This window comes from Balearica regulorum, chromosome 3, assembly GCF_011004875.1.
Source record: "Balearica regulorum gibbericeps isolate bBalReg1 chromosome 3, bBalReg1.pri, whole genome shotgun sequence".
NCBI lineage: Eukaryota > Metazoa > Chordata > Aves > Gruiformes > Gruidae > Balearica > Balearica regulorum.
In genome coordinates, this window is record NC_046186.1 from 66803981 (window position 1) to 66822974 (window position 18994).

General features: G+C 43.2%; 1 protein-coding gene across 7 annotated transcripts in view; it reads right to left on the reverse strand.

The window, feature by feature from the left end:
* Nucleotides 1–848: 848 nt before the first annotated feature.
* Nucleotides 849–18994, reverse strand: part of HIVEP2 (HIVEP zinc finger 2) — a 141632-nt gene continuing 123486 nt past the window's right edge. For all 7 annotated transcript variants that reach the window (XM_075748275.1, XM_075748274.1, XM_075748272.1 and 4 more), the window contains 5 exons: nt 18693–18847; nt 13454–13629; nt 10749–10850; nt 9297–10207; nt 849–2525 (listed from right to left, as the gene is read on the reverse strand). In XM_075748275.1, coding sequence (XP_075604390.1) covers nt 1707–2525; nt 9297–10207; nt 10749–10850; nt 13454–13629; nt 18693–18847 — 2163 coding nt within the window. In that variant the 3' untranslated portion in view covers nt 849–1706. The remainder of the gene's footprint in view (nt 2526–9296; nt 10208–10748; nt 10851–13453; nt 13630–18692; nt 18848–18994) is intronic.

Genomic DNA, 18994 nt, shown 5'->3' on the forward strand with positions numbered 1-18994 from the left:
ATGTATTGTAAGTCAAGTCAATATACAAACTTGGTTTCACAGAATTATAATCCACTAAATAGCACAAAATATAATCCAGGTCGTTGTTTTCTTTCATCTGTGTGTGCATGGGTGTTTGAGTGCGTGTGTGCGTGTGCACGTGTGTGCTCGCACGCATGCTGCTGGTGGTAGTGGTAACCCACCACACATGTTCAAACACAAGCCCGGGCTCTTCCTGACCTTCCTCTGGAGCAAACCTCACCCAGATGGAGACCCTGCTCTGGAAGACTGCGACTTTCTTGCCCATGAATCCTGCTCCTTGAAGAGAAGGGGGTGGTGGTGCTCTCTGGCAGGGCCACGCTCCTCTGTCCCGCAGGGACGGGCAGGATGGGACGGGACGGGAGTGGAAGGAAGCCTCCCCTGAAGTTGACCCGGGTACCGCAGTAGGGAGTGACCGTCCGTGGTGTTCACGTGCAAGGAAACGCCTTTTCTTCCCACTCCAAACCCCTCTCTGACACTCCGGAGCACCTCTGCGTGACACCTACACCCCACGGTCAGCCCTCGCGAGCAGGGGACTGCCGGGGCTCGGCGGGGCGCCGCTTGTCCAGCCAGCGGGCCGGCTCCTCGCCCAGCCCCGTGCGGCCATAGGGGCCTCGCCGCCCTGCTGCTGGAGGCAGGGGAGCGGGTCGTGCCACGGCTGGGCTCGGCCTCCCGGCAGCCAGCGGTGCCCCGGCTCCGCTCCCGGCAGCGCAGCAAACCTCGCCCGTCCCGGGGAGTTACAGAGATGGCACCAGTGATGCACGTGCACATATTTACATGGGGTGGAATGTTTTCCCATAGCTTTTTAAAGGAGTATATAGATCAACGTGTTCACATAAGACCAAATACTTTTAATATATTTATAACTGTTTTATAAAGCTTTGAAAAAACTCACAATAGCACATTGTTTTACTTTAATGCTTTACGGTACTATCAGTTTAAAATCACAATCAGCACTTAAGTTATAGTCAATCCGGCAAACAAGAGACAAAAAAAAATTACAAGAGTTAAGAACTGACTGATACATCCTTTATCTTTTTTTTTTTTTTAACTAATGCATAAGTGCAGAATAAGATAAGATACTCTAGTTTAAATATCTTGGTTTACAATATACATTTTGTTCTAATTACGCAACAGTAAATCCCATGCTTCACATAGAAAAGCAATCCACAACATTAAGAAAAAAATTTACAATTTATGAAACAAAGTAAATAAATATTAGTATTACAGAATCAGAGCTGTACATAAAAGCTGTTCAGTTTTAATCATATAAAAATATGTTTTAGTGCAACCTCACATATATTGATGCTGTTTTGCTTTACATCATTTAGATCCAAGTGTCCAAAAAAGGAAAGAAATTACATTTATTACAAAGCAGATACACAAATTCTAAAATATGTACAAATTACTGCTAAAAAAATGCTTATAAGAATATAAGCAAAGTAAAGAAAAGGCACAAACATCTGTACAATTTAAAAGTACCAGACCCAATAAGAATTTCAAATTTAATTTTGGTCAGGCTCATGATGACTTGTTATTTTATCTAATTCTTTTGATATAACAAAAGTATATATAATAGCAAACTACTGTAACTTAGAACAGGCATGCTGTAAAGTTGAATACTTCTATCTCTAGAAAAAAAAAAAAGTGGGGTAAATGTATGGGTGAAAGTCTCCATGCATCTCAGATCAATGTGGCTTGCTCTTCTCAGATGACGGATCTTTTCTTTCCTGTGTGCTTGATGGGGGGTCGCTCCTGCTGTGAAAGCCCAACTGCCGGACGTCCACAAAGCTCTTGCTGTAAAAGGTGGGATGGGCTAACGCAGTCTGTGATGTACCAAAACTGTCCTGTTCACCACCGTGCAAGTCAGGATGGGTGGCTGAGGCACAGGTCTGGCCCGGCTCAGATCCACTAAAGTGTTTAATGCTAAAATGTGCACTTTCTAAGGGTTTCTGGTGAGGCTCAGAAGGCCTCTGCAGCTGCTCCGCGCCGTGCAGAACGGCTTCTTCTGTGGCAATTCGCAGAGAGGCTATGGCTTTTGTACAAGTCTGTATGTTCTCCTCCTGCTCCCTCTCGGTAGCTACGACACTGTCCTCCGACGTGCTCTGCGTCAGCAACAGCAATGGAGAGGAGGGCGCACTGGAGGGAGCGGTGGGGTGCAAGCTGTGCGGAGAGGTACGTTTCTCGTGGTGCTTAGAAATACTATACGATTCTTTTGCAAGGATTTCTGCAGTTCCTCTTTGCTTCTCCTCAGAGCCCTCCCTCTGCAGGGCCAGAGTGGACGGAGGATGTAAACCTGAAAGGGCCACTGGTACTGAATGGACCATCTGGATACCCCCAATAGGCATCATGGGGATGGGTGCTCGGATCTGTTGCTGGGAGTGTAGTGGAAGATGACTGAAGACGTAGTCACTCGGACCTTCGGGGAACGGGCTAGACCTGCAGGGCTCCATACCTCCTTTTTCTCCATATACGTTGAAGTAAGGCCCCTGAGACAACCCCCTTCTCTGTAACCAGAAAAAAACAAAAGAAATGTCAGCACTGCTACTAGCAAAATTCTTGTCCAGCTGCCAAACCACCTATCTGCTTTCCTGTCTAACACAACCTCCCATTCATGCAGCACCTTTCGTCCAGATGGATCCCTAAGCATTTGGAAAACTCCACTAATTGCTTATCCAAACAACATAGGAGGTTTTGCTGAGCTCAGCCCTACAGGGCTCATGCCTCTGAGGTGAAAGGCAGCAGCTAGTTAAGAGTGTTCAGCAATACAATGCAGCAATTTAGGTCAGGAAGTGAAGAGTATTATATTCAACTGAAACTGTGGGAGAGAATTTGGGGTAGATAGAATTTCATTCCCCAGGAGAAATTTGGCCAGGAGATCCATCTTACCCTCTCTTTTGGCAAACACTGCAAACTGTGCTGGTACTGGCAGTTCCACACTGGGTATCAAGACTTTGTTGCAGAGAAATACACATCTGAACGCTCCTTGCTTGCCACCACTGCTTGGCAGTATGGGAAAAATCTGACTGTGTGTACATGTTTTCTGCCCGATGAAAAGATCCTGCTCCAGAGCCCCAGAGAAGGCACTTGCTCCTCCTACTCTCTACCATGAGCTTTACCCAATCCTTGATGAAAGAGGGTGGGTATTTCCACGGCAGTTCAAGTGCCTCTGTGCAATTGAGACCCAAATTTTTATAGTCATTAAGACAACGGAGCACCACACTGGCCTATCTGTAGTCTAAACAATAAATAGTAACAAAAGCATGGGTATTAGCTGTGAGTGAAAGTGATGATTCTGTCGCAGGGAGACTCACCCACTCATAAGGGGATTGAGAAGAATGAGGGATTTTGTAACGGCTAATAAAAACTAATCTTGCAATATTGACGTTTTCAGTGCCTTCCCATTACTTCCTGCCTTGGAAGAATGAATAGCTCCATCTCCACTCAGTATTAAATATGCCCTGAGCTTCTGGATTTCTCTTTCTTTCATTCTTAACTTTTAAAATTTGTTTTCCATCTGATGATTAAGTATCATTTATTGCTGACCAGAGGAATAACGATGACAGAAGTGCAGGATGACATTTTCATAATTGTATGCGGGATTTGGCCACACAACTCTCGGGGACTCCCATAGGAAATTAGATGAACGAAAACGCTCATCTCTGCTCTGCAAATTGACCAAACACCTCTCAATTGCCCCAGAGCTGTACTGCTACCACAGTCTTGGTGTGTCAGCCCAAGGACTGCGCTGCTAAATGCCAATGCATTAAAGTGGCAGCACATCACTGCTGGGAAATCCTAGCTCTCAAGGCATTAAGCAACCTCTTGATCCCATCCCCAGGAACTGGTTTAGGGGGCAATTAAAGATTCAGTTTCTGTGCTACCCGGGGGCTCAATCTCACTGTGCTCAGATGCTTTGTCCTGTTCAATATAAATCAACGTCGAGACAGGAAGGGTGACCCATAATCATCAGACTTGAACTTAAGAGATGTTATTATTCAGAAACTAATCTACATTGGGAATTTTCCTATTCAGAAAGCGAGACACTGGAGTCTCCTAAAAGATAAACTGTCATAAGAAAGCACAGTGGCAGCATGTTACACTGCTAAATGGGGAAAAATTTACAGAATAAACCACAGTTGCCAAGCCACAAGACAGTTCACCTACCATGCCAGTCCTTCCTATCGCTAACCTCACCTCTGCACAGCTGCTTGCCCCCTTTTTTTTTTCCATCTTTGCTCTGTCAACCCGTTTCTCAGTCATACTGTCCTCTTGGCTGTTTCCTAAGCCATGACATTTATCACTATTGCATCTGACGTGAACTTGGGCTAAGGGAAATAGAGGAAAAGCAACCAAAAAAAAAAAAAAGGAGTAAAACTCATGGAAGAACAAACCTAGTCACACACAAATCTGTAATTGAGAAAGACACTGGCTCCATGTTGTACCCAGCCACAGTTTCAAAAGGGAATAGAGCAACAGTCTGTCCTCATTGAGGTGGCTAACATGATAGAAACTGCTACACGCTTCAAGATCAACAGTATCATCCAATATATGTCTCATATGCATAATTTTTACATAGGCAGTGACAGTGTGTGCATGTCCACTGGATGCCTTCCGAGCCTGGCTGAGCATGTATCGGATTATCTTTCTCTAGCTCTGGTAGATAAGTTTGGAAACAGCCAACATAAATATAGGCATTAATAATTGTTCATATCTCCTACCCTGCTTTTATTTCCTTTACCAATATCTAGTATTTTCCTATCTACAAGCAGACACACATATACATATTCACGGGGAAAGACTGAATATTAGAGGAACTGTCTTCTTTTAACAAACATCCTGAGAATCCAAAGACTTTATTTTGTTGACAGGGCGAGCACTAGATCTCATCACTGAGCACAGTGCAGAAGTCATGGTATTTTTCTGCGGCGCAGTGAGAATGGGTTGCTGCCAGCACAGTGAGATGAGCTCCTCTCTTTGTCAGGTGATGGGAACCCAGTTCATTTCCTATTAATTCTCATTTGTTGCAGTTCAGCATATTTCCCTCCAACTCCAGGTGACATATGATTTCCCAAGTAACAATATTCTGTGGGAGCTTTTCACTAAACTCTCCGACCTGGTGGTAAAACTAGACTTCCACAGCACACCCCTGAGCAAAGCCATATCCAGCTTCACGGGTCCCTTGGAATGCCTCAGGGGCAAGATAGGATTTACCCTGTGTCTGGTACATGACCCAAAACAGGCTGTGGGGGATTGAGAGGAAGATCGCATTTCAAAGCCAAGCACCCTTCACAGACATCCTCCCCGCAGCCTCAGACCACAGCTTGCAAAAAGATGGTGGGTGGAAAACAATCACTTTGATTACCATATCATAACGTACTTGAGGCTCTTTTAAAGTTAAAAACCAGAAATTGTTGAACTCTATTGTGAAATTCATTAACAGAGCATATTACTGATGTGCTTTCTAAAAGACATGATGCTTAATAAAATGACTATAAATCTGTATGGACTTCAGTTTCAGGATCAGCTCGATCGCAGTCCTACTGAGAATGCACCATAGCATCGCACATACACCAGTATTTACAGTTTACCTGGACTTAGAAATTTTATGCTGTCTGTACAGGAATGCATTTCACTCAAGATGATAAAGTATTGAGTGTTTGGGAAGGGATTTAATATCCATACATCTGGGATGGTCATAGGACCTTAAGTCCTATCAGCTTTCAAGTGGATATAGAGGTGCCTAACTCTCTTCAGCCCTTCTGAATATAACGAGACAGGCTTCAGACTTCAAAATGAGGTGTGCAACAAAACAGCAACACAAGCAAAATCCACTACCTCCTAGAAGTTAAAACAGTTGCTAGGAACAAGTTTGTACTGCTCACAGCAAGATATATTCACAGTCTCATTGCATCTAGCCCTGGGACTGGAAGAAGAAGCAAAAGCTCTGATCCACACTTGGAAGCAGCAGGGTACACAAGTAGTGGGGGACAAGCAGGAACACAGTGAAACTGTTGGTGCTGGATTCCACGTTCACCATATAAGTGTTGTGGGGCTGGAGGGGAAGGTTGCTTCAGACTAACCCTATGTGGTCTCTTCTTGCTCATTTGAATGTCCACTCACAGTTTAAGCACACCTGCTGCATTCCTGGTTTAACTTCATCTAAAAACAATCCAGGTCACTTACTCCAAGACTCCAAGACATTGCTCTGCAATGTGAGTCAAAGCACAATAAATGTGGCAACAGCGACATACGCCTGATCCAAACTAAAATGCCAACAGAGATGCACTCGGGGTGCACAAAAGCAGCCTTCCCATTTCTCTTTCTTTCAGGACATAAAATGACGGGGCAGAAGACTTAGAGCCCTTCAGTAATGGCACCAGCCTCCCCAGAAAGGATAGAAACCTCTGGCATTGACAGAAGAGAAGATACTGAATGTATTTAGAGTGCAATAGGGACCTGTCTTTAAATTTAGAGACGGGCATTTAGCTTGCCAAAGCCAAATGTGCACCAGCATCAACCAGAGCCTTAGGCTACTTTGGAGAGAGTATCTTGTTGCAAGAGTGTACCTCTTATTAACTGCCAAAGGAAAAAAAGTGTATTTTTCTATATTTTTGTACAATCTACAAAAGTAGTTACTTTCCCCATGCTCTTTTCCACTTCCTAAAGAAATAATTTCAATTACTTTCTATAGCTTTCAATGCCAGAACACTTTACAAGCTCTTTGCACAGGACCACCAAAGTGCATGAACATTCAAGGGAAAGTAACATGAAGGGGAACTAGACCAGCACCAGCCAAACAGACCAGAGCAAATACAGCAATATCAGTGGAGAAGAAAGAAAATTGGCCTCTTCTGGGAACTGCAGGCAGCAGAAGCACAAAACCATGCTTATTCCTGCAAGGACTGGAAACCCAATGCAGCTCTGAAAGAGGAAGCATGATTGTAAGCTTCACTGATGCAGTTGCTAATCATGTTCTGATTTGCTGGATTTCACTTCTCTGAAAGTGAAAAACAGCCTTTATTCCTTTATCTTCTCTGACAGCTTTCATTTACAGCAAGCTCAGCTGTAATATTTGTCTTCCCACACACTGAGTATACTAACATGTGTTTCACCTAAACTCAACTACTGCTTGGCTAAAGTATGTCTTCCAGAAAGGCATGAAGAGGTGAGGATTCCATCTTTCCTCCCTTGCAGTCGTATGCTGAGATGGGCAGTCATCCTCACTTGTCATTTCCTCATTTGAATTTGCCTGGGCTCTGCTTCCAGTGATGCCTGTGTTCAGGTTCCAGTGACTGTACTGAGGTCTGGGTTTCTCTCTCAAAACACTCAATGTGCCACTGAGTTACGGATGCTTTCTGTAGGACAAATGATCTTTTACATTGGGTTTTTCACTGCCACATGACTGATCCTACCTCAAAACTAAGGTAAGTGCTAAAAGCCCATCTGGCATGGTGAAATTTCCAAAAGAAGGAGCTAAGGGTGCTAAAAGAGTCCTTACAATGTGCTAAACGCCTTGCTGGAAGGTGTGCATAACACACAAGGCAAATATTACAGCAAGAACTGTCAGATGGCCAAGGGTGACTGTTACATACTCTTTTGCCAGCATCATCACACATCCAAAATCTCTACTACAGGATGCCAGTAGAAGTGTCTCATGCAGGACATCAGGAACTTGGGCTCCCTGCACAATGTCAGCTGTAGTGTCTCATATAATCCCTTTCATTTGATACTAAGACATCATGACTGTTAAACTGGTGGCGCTTTATCCTCTTTTTGTGCTTCCTTACTTTATCAGTAGGACTGCTGGCTGGATTTGTATCCTCTCTCAGCTACACAGCTGTCACCCCTATGAGAGTGCAGCAGGGTTTCAACATGCCCTTCCTCAAGAATGGCTTAGTGAGCCACCCCACTCTGCTGCCCTCCCCAGCAACTCGCCAGGCCATAGGGCCATGTCTAAGATGTGGGAGAAGGACCTGTGTTGCTCTCTCCTACAGACGTGGCCGCTCACATTGCAGCTTTCCCTTATCCCCCTGAAAAGCTGGGAAGCCACTTTTGGATCTTCCAGTGTGGCAGCATCTCAGCTCTGTTCGGTCCATCCCTGCTCCAGCCACCTTTGCCCAGCTGCATCCCTCACTCCATTCCCAAGCGCAGGTAACACATCAGCCTGGCTCCACAGAGAAATTCACTCCAGAGCTCTGGAAATGCTGATTTTATGAGCTCAGGGTTCGATTCTTCTCCTCTACAGAGAAGAACCACAAAGAACTACACAAAGAGCTGAGAAGACTGGCGATGGGGAAGCGGGTAGGAGAGCCCTGCCAGGAGGAGAGCAGGGAGGCAGGAGCCCTGAGGCAGCGGGAGCCTGTCACAGCTTGCCCGAGTTGAACCCACACATATGGGCTGATGAGGCAGGCAGTGAGAGGGCAGCACCAACACCAAACGTGGCAATGGAAGCATACTAAATAAATAAATGCATACATAGTGAGGTCATCCCTTAACTCTAAAGAACAAATTTATTTGTGGAGAGAGTGCTTTGTGAACGCTAGGGCCTGTCAAAAGTGCCAAGTCAGCAATTTCTGAGAGCTGATTTACCAAAAGGCAATAGCATAGGCAGCAGCTGTGCAAATTTTGCATATTTCCATTTCCACCCAGACGGTTTTGTCCCTGCCGAAACAGTCAATTGTGGTGGTGCCTTCTGCTGGGCAGACAGCTGCCTACTCCTGTCACACAATAATATCCTTTAAACTCCAGTCACAGATCCTGATTTCAGTGGGCACCCTGCTTTTCCGAGAGTTTTAATTTAAGTGTTTTTATTGTATTAAACAATACAATACAGTGATGGGCACCGTACTGCAGTATCAGGACCTTAAACCCCAATCTGGGCTTGATCCCATCTGACAGTCTGGGAGGTAAAAGGTTTTACAGTGCTGTAAGAAGCTCCACACACCACGTAAGCTTCCTGGGCCGTTTTAAAATAAAGACGGGGGGCAGTTAATGTAAGCCAGCCTAATTTCATTGAAGTTAATGGAGGTACCCAGGCTTGTACCAAGTGAAGATTTGACCCTTAGGATGACTCTATGGCATCTAACTCAATCAACATCTTGACTTGGTCCCCGCCTATTCCAAATTTCTTGCATTCGTTCCAGGACTTCCCGCCAAGACTCAAAGCTTATGCCTTCTTCTTCTACAAAGCTGCAAAGTTTTTTAAAATACTATGTATAGATTAGGTAAGAGCACTGATTTTGACAACAGGAGTGAAAATACTCTTTCATACTTACTGAATGCCCCACTGGAATAGATTCAGGTTGTAAATATTGACCCATGGTCAACGCTGGATTATGGTATAAGCCCCTCCGGGGAGACGCCGCTCTAACGGAGGTCATATATCTCCTCTCTCGCCTAGGAGACACATCTCTTCGAACAGACACATCTTTTCCTGGTGACATTGGTCTCCTTGGCGATAAGTGACGTCTTGGTGACACATCCCGTCTTGGCGATAACTCTCTCCTCAGCACAGCCTCCTTCCGCGGGGAAAGGTGCCTCATGGGTGACATATCTCTTCGGGGTGACAGATGCCTTCTGGGTGACAAATCCCCTTTTGGCATTAAATACCTCTTTGGTGAGTTATCTCTATAGGGTGAAGAATCATAGCCGGGTGACGACTGTCGACTGGAAGGTGAGAGGTCCCTTGGAGACGAACTGGGGTCTAACGAAAGCACGTAATCCTCATCCATGCAACTAGGTATGTCCAACCTGTCTTTATCGGGCTCTGAATCGGCACTCTTACTCTGGAAAAACCTCTGATATTCTGTCATCTGTGAGTCTTCACAGGAGTCACTTGGTGTTATAAGCTGAGTAACCTGAATGCTAGGTAAGGTGACCAAGTAACTGATGAGGGAGGAGTGTCCCACAGAAAGGGAGCCCTCGGGGGAAGCCCCCTGCGACGCCCCAGCTGAGTTCACCGACAGGGAGGAGAACCGAGGGGGCTGCGGGCTGGTGCTTCTTGATCTGGTTTTTGGTGTCGAGTCTCCCTGAGTATCATCAAAATCATCCTCATCTTCATCGTCATCGTCATTGTCGTCACCATCCTCACCATCTGACTCCTCCGCGTCAGAAAACTGGTGCTCTGCTGACAGGCCTGCCAGGTTGCTACTCTTCTCTGCCTCCTGCTGCATGTCCTCCATGTTTTCTGAAACAGCCACGGCAAGTCAAAATGGTGAGCACAAACCCCACCTCTTACGCCTTCTGCCACGTTCATTCCCCACCCAGCACACCTGTGGCCATCGCTGGATACTCTTCATCTGGGATGGCTGCGTAAAGCCATCCTTCATAGTCTCAAACCATAATTTTTCATAATAATACCTTAAAATTCTACACTTGAAAGGAAGTATAAAAAGCAAATTCACCCTACCCCACCTTGCAACTTCGCTAAATGTTGCCATCTCTCACATCTAAATTGAAAAGATTAGGAACTTTGTATGAGACAGATGACAACAGGTCATATTTTTATTTCTAGCTCCTCCTCAAGTATCTTAATAAAAAAAATAACTCAGACAAATGGATCAGATTTATTTTTTATACTTCCTGTTTATTAAAAAGATGCCTCTTAATTAAAAATTGCCCCAAATACTCTTAATATATTTTCCCATGCCAGCCACTGTGCTAAAGTGCAATGAGTCATTTGCATACTCCAGAGGCCATTCCAACTAAATTAAATCATTCTGACATACCTGCTTCTTCAGTTTCAGCATCATCTACGGATGTCATTGATACTCCAAGCTCCAGGCATTTTTTCATGTGTGCTTTAGACTTCATATGTTTTGTCAGATTTCCTATGGATCAGAGATTAATCTAATTAATGAACAGCAAAGATCACTCAGCTCAGGTTTTGGTGTATCTTAACTCCGTTATCCTGCAGATGGGGGTTTTTAGTTTTAAAAAACCCACAACAGACAGGGCTGACTCATCCAGCCCATTGCCCTCAGAGCCTGTTTTAATGAGAGTGGGTTTTTATATCTTCCAAAAAAATACATAATATTTCAAATAAACTTAAACTCAGGGCCTGAGAGGTATATAGGCATCTCTCCAATTTTCCACATGACATTTAGGCACCCCAGCAAGCTAAAAAACTCGCTTTTGGATGTCCTCTGTCCCTGGACTGTGTGTTTGTGATACGTACAGACTGCCCAGACACTGAAGTCCAATGCACACCAGCCATTCAGGGCTCACACTCACAGTGGTACTTTCAAGCCAAGGGCTCTCCCATTTACTCCACATGTAGGCTCCAAATGTTGAGTGTATATGAAACATTCTGAAACAAAAGCACCCCTCAAAAAAGATATTTATGGGAGAATTCTCTCTGCAAGTTTACCGTCTAGCTGCAATCTCTGAACTGAGAGGAGCTGTACTTACAGCATTCAGCTGGGATGTGGAAAATCCAGGTTCAGCTCCCTGCTTTGGAGTACGGATCTGGACCAGACACAGCAGGGATTTGAAATCAGATCTCCCATTCCCCTGAGGAAGCAACCTAACACTAGACTATTGACTTTCTGGAGTGCCTGTCTTGGTCTGTTTTTTCACAGATAAGAAAACTCGGTTGAGACTGGCCCCAAGAGACATATCATGGCAAAGAATCTTGAGCACAAAGCACAAGCTGGAGAAACAAGAATATTGCTCTAATCCATTAGCCACTTCAGTCACATTTGCAATACCCAACGGGGAAAGCATGGCACAAGCAAACCCAACCCACTACCAAGACACGGCGCTTCTTAGCTCAGGGAAGGCATTCTGTGAATGTACCTATGCTGCTTTTGGGACCTCAGCCAACGTCTCCAGATGGTGCATGTGGCACGTGCAACCTGGGGACAGGAGCACTGCACCACTCTGCTGGATAGTGGAGGTGTGCTTAGAAGCTCACAAGCCAGGCTCCTCTCCTCTGACTTTCCATCCCAGCTAGTTCAAATAATTCTCAGTAAGAGTTTCTTATTGTGCCTGTGCACTGCATGAAAAGTCTAACTTGGCCTCTGATGCCTCTGGATGGCTAAATGCTCAGGGTGTACACTGAAAACCTAACTACCTCTGAAGGTCTGTTCCCTACCGTTCTCAGCAAAACAGCAACAACAGTTATGAGGCTGACAACTGCTCATACACAGTAATACACCAGTTAAACACTTCCGGTACTTCCAAGGCTAACTTAGTCTCTTCCTACTCATGCCCTTCTTGTGCTATAGCATACCACCTCCTCCCTGTTTCTTCTTCTCTGCCAGAAATGCCAGCCTCAGCAAGCAAGTTCACAGTTCTTTCCATGCCATCTCTCCTGCCTGGAATGCCCTCTCTGAATATAGCTGCAAAACCACAATCCTCCTTCAAGTCCCTCCTCAAGACCCATTCCTCCAGCAACGTCAAATGTAAACAATGAACAGCTCAACAGATGGTCTATTGGGACTATAAACGAGCAGCTCCTTGTCTTTGTCTCTACACCCCCATGAAAGTTCTCATCTTAAATTAGGTTGATGGGTCTACTACCATCCATCAGCTATTCCCATCTTTGGCAGAGGAAGAAGTGCTGGAGTCATGGAAACTATTACAATTCTCAATCCTCAAAACAGCCATGAAGCTGCACTGGGATTTTGGGAGAAATTTCCTTCAGCTTCCTTTCTCCCCCTTCTAGTGAGTTCACCGCACTGGAACCAGAATCCATTTCCCTTGTCTGCCAAAGGGAAGCTAAGAAACTGAGAATGTAAGGCTCATTTGGGCTGTGCTACAAAGAAATGCTACCAAAGAAAAGGATTTTTTTCTTTTAAGGAGACAGTTGCAAGGCAAATCCAAATTCCAAAGAATATCATTATCTGTGGCCTCAGGGTGACAAATGGAAGCTTTTTTCTGTGCTGATAAATACATGTGAACACAAGCTATCAGATCTCTATTCATAATTAATGCCACAGTGGATGGAGTGGCCCATCTGGGAGACATACATTATTTATAAACTTGAAACTGACCCACTGTAAAGCCCATGAAGGCATGTTTTCCTCAGCAGCTGATGCTCTGCTTCTACATTATGTCATAACAAGTGCACTCTCCTGGTAGCATTTAAGTGTTGCTGCAATTAAAATTTGCACCATGTAACAATTTTGGCAGAAAGTATTCTTTGTAAGGGTGGTTCTTATGCCACTACATTTTCTCTGCAGACAGATGGACCAGCCAAGAGCCTATAGCTCTTAATGAAGCTGTCCAAGGAGTCTCGGAGTCTCACAAAATCCCTGGATCAATTAAACAGAAGAGAAAAACCTCTCTCGTGAAGTCCTCTATACATAAACACAATAATTTTATTCTGAAGAAAATTCTCTCCTTGATTGCAAAGGGTGCTTGGAGCCCTGATGGCAAAATAGCTCAAGATTTGTTTGGGAAGTGGCAAGACTTCAGCAAAAAAGGGTACCTTTAGTTTTGAAGGCAAAATTGCACAACTTGCATACATAAGGGCGGACATCAGTATGAGTGCGGATATGTTTTTTGAGCATGCTTGGCTTTTTGCAGCGAATTCCACATTCTTCACAAATGTACTTTCCTCGGCCACGACCTCTGACATAGACATAATCCTCGTTTGATTTATACCTGTTGGAAGAGAGCAAGCATTTAAATCATACAGACTCTAGGACACATACATGCACAAACATCACCCCTATGCATCTGATCCTGATCCTGTAGGTATCTCATCACAACAATTCCACAGAAGTCCATAGGAACTACTGAATTTTCAGGCTGGAACTCAAACAGTATTTGCCTTTCAGGGAATGCACTGGTCCCAATGTGTTTTAACAATATGAGACCAAAGGGTTGCAGTATGAGAACAGTATAAACACCTTGTAAGGGAACAGACTAGCTACCATTCCTATAGACACAGCACAACTCCAAATACGAGTCTGCAGGTTGGATTTATTTCAGCTAACTGTAGTCTTTTACAACGCAGGCATCTACCACCACCGAAAACAGTGTTGTTTTTCAGCACTGTTCATTTAACTATTTCAGTGTATTTATCTCTTGGGATCAGATAAATCACATCCTGGAAATGCCTGTTTCTCCCCATTAAGCATAAAGAGAATGCAGATGACTAGCAAGGATGTACGCATTTCCACTACAAATGCTTGAAGTTCCTGAAGATGGATCCCTCCCTAAGGGACACCAGGTCGAGTTCACTCAGGTACGTGCTGCTTTAGAAATAAAATGGGAAACTTCCAACCTGCATACTTAGCAGAAAGCTGTTAAAGGAATTTTTCTTAGCACAGGCATAAGCATTCCATGCTATTTTTGCTGATTACATAGTGTGTAGTTGGACAATAAATAAGATGTGCAAATCTATGTAAAGCTGCATATTGCCTTTACTATCATGATAAATTGTTAATACTGAAATCTAAAAGGGCCCAGGGGATCTGCTCAGGCTGTTCTGAGGTTTGAAGAGTGCTGGGCTTTCCCTAGAGGGAGAATTTCATCCTCATTCACCCAAAGTAAAATCCAGAAATTGCGAGAACTGAGATGATATAATATTTTTTCTCCCCTCTGTCCTGCACTGCCCTCTCCCTAAGCAGCACTAATAAGTACTTTCAGTCACCCTGTGGATGTGCAGCCCACAAAATATCCTTGGTACTGACAACACTTTAAATAAATAAGGGACTGTCTGAAAGATTCTGTTAATGTGATGATAACTCTGCAAGAAATAAGTGGCAATTTTTGGGTTACAGAGCTGAAACATTTTTCAAATGTGCTTTTCTTAGATGAACACTTCTTCCACATGTTCAGCTATATCACTGGCAATATAAATACTGAAGCTAATATCTGAGAAATACATAAAACACTGTCCTGTTCTCATGTCCATCTTGTTATCTATTAAACCTATCAGCTCCTCTTTTAAATGTGGATGCCTAAATTCATCTCCTTTCCAATAAAGTTGGCCCTCTCCCTATTCCTTCATTGTTCCTGGCACCATGTGCAAAACTGGCATAGTCTAATGTTACTTAAATATTTAGCCATCACTTTAGCAGGGTTTTTTTGTATAACATTTCTGGGATTCTGCTTTTCTGTCTGCCCTATTTTCCAGGTTCTCCTTCATACGCACATGCCAACAACTCATAGACATCTCTCTATCCACTGCTTCATCAGCTACCTCCAGTCTTTCTCCCACAGACAGAAAAAAATGTCCATTATTGTTTGAAAGACTGCCATTTTATCTTCTTTTCATCTCTCCTTACAGGCTGATTTTGCTGGGGTGGAGTCTACCTTATCACCCCTGATTGATACTGGTAAGATAAATGCTGCATTATAACATGTGCTTTTCTGTTGCTCCATCTCTGCTGTTCCTCTGTGTGACCTCATTCCACCGGCTTCTGTCACCTGTCAAATCCCATTGGGCACAAAGACAATTAGACAAGATCTATCTCTTCATCGTTCATATGTACAGTTCTTGGCCATAACTGACCTTAACTCTCTAAGTATGCTTCACCATAACAACTCTAAGAGAAATGACACGCACAAATTTGACATTTAAAGAAGGCCTGGTCCGAAAACTGAAACAGCAGAAGACTGAGTCTATAGTGATTATCTTTCTAGCCCCCAGGAACAGGAATAGATCTTACTATCAACTCCTGACTCTCTCAAAGTTTTCAGCAATTTTCCCCTTCCCACTACACAACTTTCATATAAGGACTATGGTCACTGCCGCTCTGAGCTTGACTTGAATGGGACCCTAGTGTTAAAAAGTATTAACGAGCCTCAGAGTCCTGCAATTTCTATCCAAAATGTTATTTTATTGGGGATTTTCAATTGGAGTCTATTACTGATAGATCTGAAAGAGCAAACAAGCAAACTGTGACCCATTACTGTCAGCTGATAATGTCATTAAGCCAGATGTCAGATGAACAGGCATGTTTGCCCTGTCCCTCCTTTCTTTTCACTTCACACCATTAGTAACTAACTGTACTGCAGCAAGTACTGAATGTCAAATTGCTGCTTTTCTTTGAGGAACACTGCTGTATATCCCATCAGGGTTTTGCAGTCACAGATGATGGAAAGCAGATTTTGTAATTCAAATCATTTCTTTAGAATCAAGCCACCTGCCAGAGGTAATAATATGGTTGTTAGCTTCTTCCTTCAAAACCCCCTTCTGCTGCGATGCTTACAAACTGCTCGATGGGCTTTGGTGCACCGAGGTGGTGATGTGCTGTGACATCTACTTTTCGCCTCAACTCCGTTCATTCTGTTCCTTCAGCTTCTCATTCATCCCCAACCCTGTCTATTTGCTTTTTGCCCACCTGCCATACGAGCGCTCTGCTCCCCTGCCACAAGGCAGCAATTCCCTGCCTAGCAGACAGGCTTTCCCGTAAACTGAAAACTCTGACAACCACAGATCTTTCTCAACTATGGATTCAGAATTGCTTTCTTCGCACTTACAAAACAAAAGCAATCAAGAAGCTTAAGCAAATATACTCCCCAAGACAAACGAAAACCAAAATGCAAATACTCCGCTGAAACAAGATATTACCATGCACGCTTGTCTGTCCAGGGGAGAAAATGTGAAATGAAGACGACAGACATTTGCTGCACAGTTCAGTGCACTACTTGCGTGTACTGAGGTAATATGAAGATGAGCTTGATGAGTAGAGCAAAAGAGAGAAGAACAGAACAGCTCTACAAACAGCCAAGAGCAAGCAAGCACGGAAACCCACCCATGTTAAAAACTAGCTTTCAGAAGTCATAACAAACAAAAACCTGAAGGAAGACAAATTCAATAGGACAGAGAACAATGAAAGACATGGTTATGGAAAGAATATTAGATCCATTTAAAAAATAGCCAAAGTAATGAAAAGAATGAATCTACCCTTCCACAAATAATTCCTATACAATGTATGATAAAATTATGATGTATAGGAAAAGAGTGGACCCATTAACACCACATCACCTCATTCACTATAGCTTTGCAGGTTATGTGCTCCTATTGAGGAAGTTCCAGTCTACTGCACAGATTATTTGTCCCTCCCGCTCCAGAAACTAATGTACACATCAAGGTGTCTTATGTTTTGTTTTACTCAAAGGATATCTAAACATAGCCAAGTATTACTAGGAGACATTTCTAGGTGACGTGTCAATTACATGACTTTACACAAATAGTTTCATAGACCTTATCGGTGTATGGGGAAACTTAAGATGGTCTAAGTAACATACAAAGTTTCTTAAAGAAGGTATTAGATGGTAGAGGCGATATATACAGTGATCTGTTGCAGCTCACACTGATCTGAATCCTCCTTTAAGTTGCTTCTGTTAACACACTTTTGCTCTTCTGACCTCCCATCATACAGCTTACGTCAGTGCAGACTATCTTCAGCTGGGTGATCCAAATTCAGAATTGATACATAGAGGGAAGCAGGCAAATTTTATACTTCAAAGTGAGTTGAAGCAACACCTCTTTAAACTTCTTGTAAACTTAGGCTCACTCCTGAATTTGGGTCATGCTGGTGTAGCCAGCCTACTGGTTTGGGTACTAGGACAATGTACTACAGAGAACAGCCAGGATCAGTGTGTCTGGGCCAGCATACCTATAACAATCTCCAAAATAACATTTTCGGTCTTTCAGGCAAGATGTAGCCTATAGCCCTTCAGTGTTGCAGACTACAGAGAAATGCCAATGTTCATTTCATGGAGATTATTCAAGCAGAGCCAAAACACATAATGTTAATGAAGGACAACTGAGATTTTAAAGGGTACAAGCTGATGGGAGAAAGAAATGGATGTACAAATTTCTCACATCTCCATCCTCACCTATTTAGTTACCCCAAGAAAACAGTGTTGTGAGACCATCTGAGTTTGGCAAGACTGAAAAACACATGTTGTTCAGCCACCTGATTATTCACTACTAACAAATGGCAAATTAAGTGCATCGTGTCAGAATTCTGTAAAAGAAATTAAACAGTATCTTCCATTTTAGAGTATACTGCAGAGGAAAACAAGTGTCCATTTCATTTGCTTTTTATAACAAGCTTCATAAGCCTCAAAACAATGTTAATAGGATTTCAGGTCTCCTTTTTCCCTCTCTTTGTTGTTTGTTTCTGTTATCACTTGAGTGATAGATGGCCATGGTAAAATTAAACATTGTTTAATCAACCATACATGACAGATCTATGGATTAGGCTTAGATACCATAGATTTCATTATCATCTTACATTTTATCTCCAAAATCCAACTTCAATGAGTACTGAAAAATTACAAGAATAAGAATAAGCATGCCTAGCTAACCCATTCAAGTGAGTGGAGGTTCAGAGAGTCTAAAAATGGAAAGATATCCTCATGGGAGCCATTAAATACAAAGAAATGGTATAGAAAATATCAAAATGTTAACCATTTATCCATTTCTTTATGACCTAAGGAATGAAGGTAACAATTTCAAGTGAGTGCTCTCACACAGATAGAAAATATAATTGTCCTAATAGCAAAGTAGAGCCAAGAGTAAGTATGCAGGTACCCTGCGGTTTGTTTTAAGACTGACATATACAGAAAAAACAAGAGGCTTGGGAGCTACAAGACATGGCAGGAATACAGGAGACTGTTCACATCCTAATTCATTCATATTCATTTTCAAATCTCTTTAAAATGACAGGCTGAGCTTGAAATTTCCAGTTGCATTTTCTTACCCTCCTTCAAAGATTTTAATTCGTATCGGCTCAGTTTGTTTGGATGTAATGTCTTTATCTCCATGAATGTCTCCTTTTACTCTTTCTTTTATAATATTCCCCACTACTTTCTTTTCAAGCTTGCTGCCAAACAAGAAGAATGGCTCGTGTTTCATCTGTAGAACAAAGTCAAGGAAGGGTGTTACTGCTGGAGCACACAATAAATGCACACTTCATTTCAAGTACTTTTAACATTCCAGGTCAAAGCCAAACTCTCATTTTGGTGTAACTCTAGAAGATGAATTAATTTGTCCCATTTAATC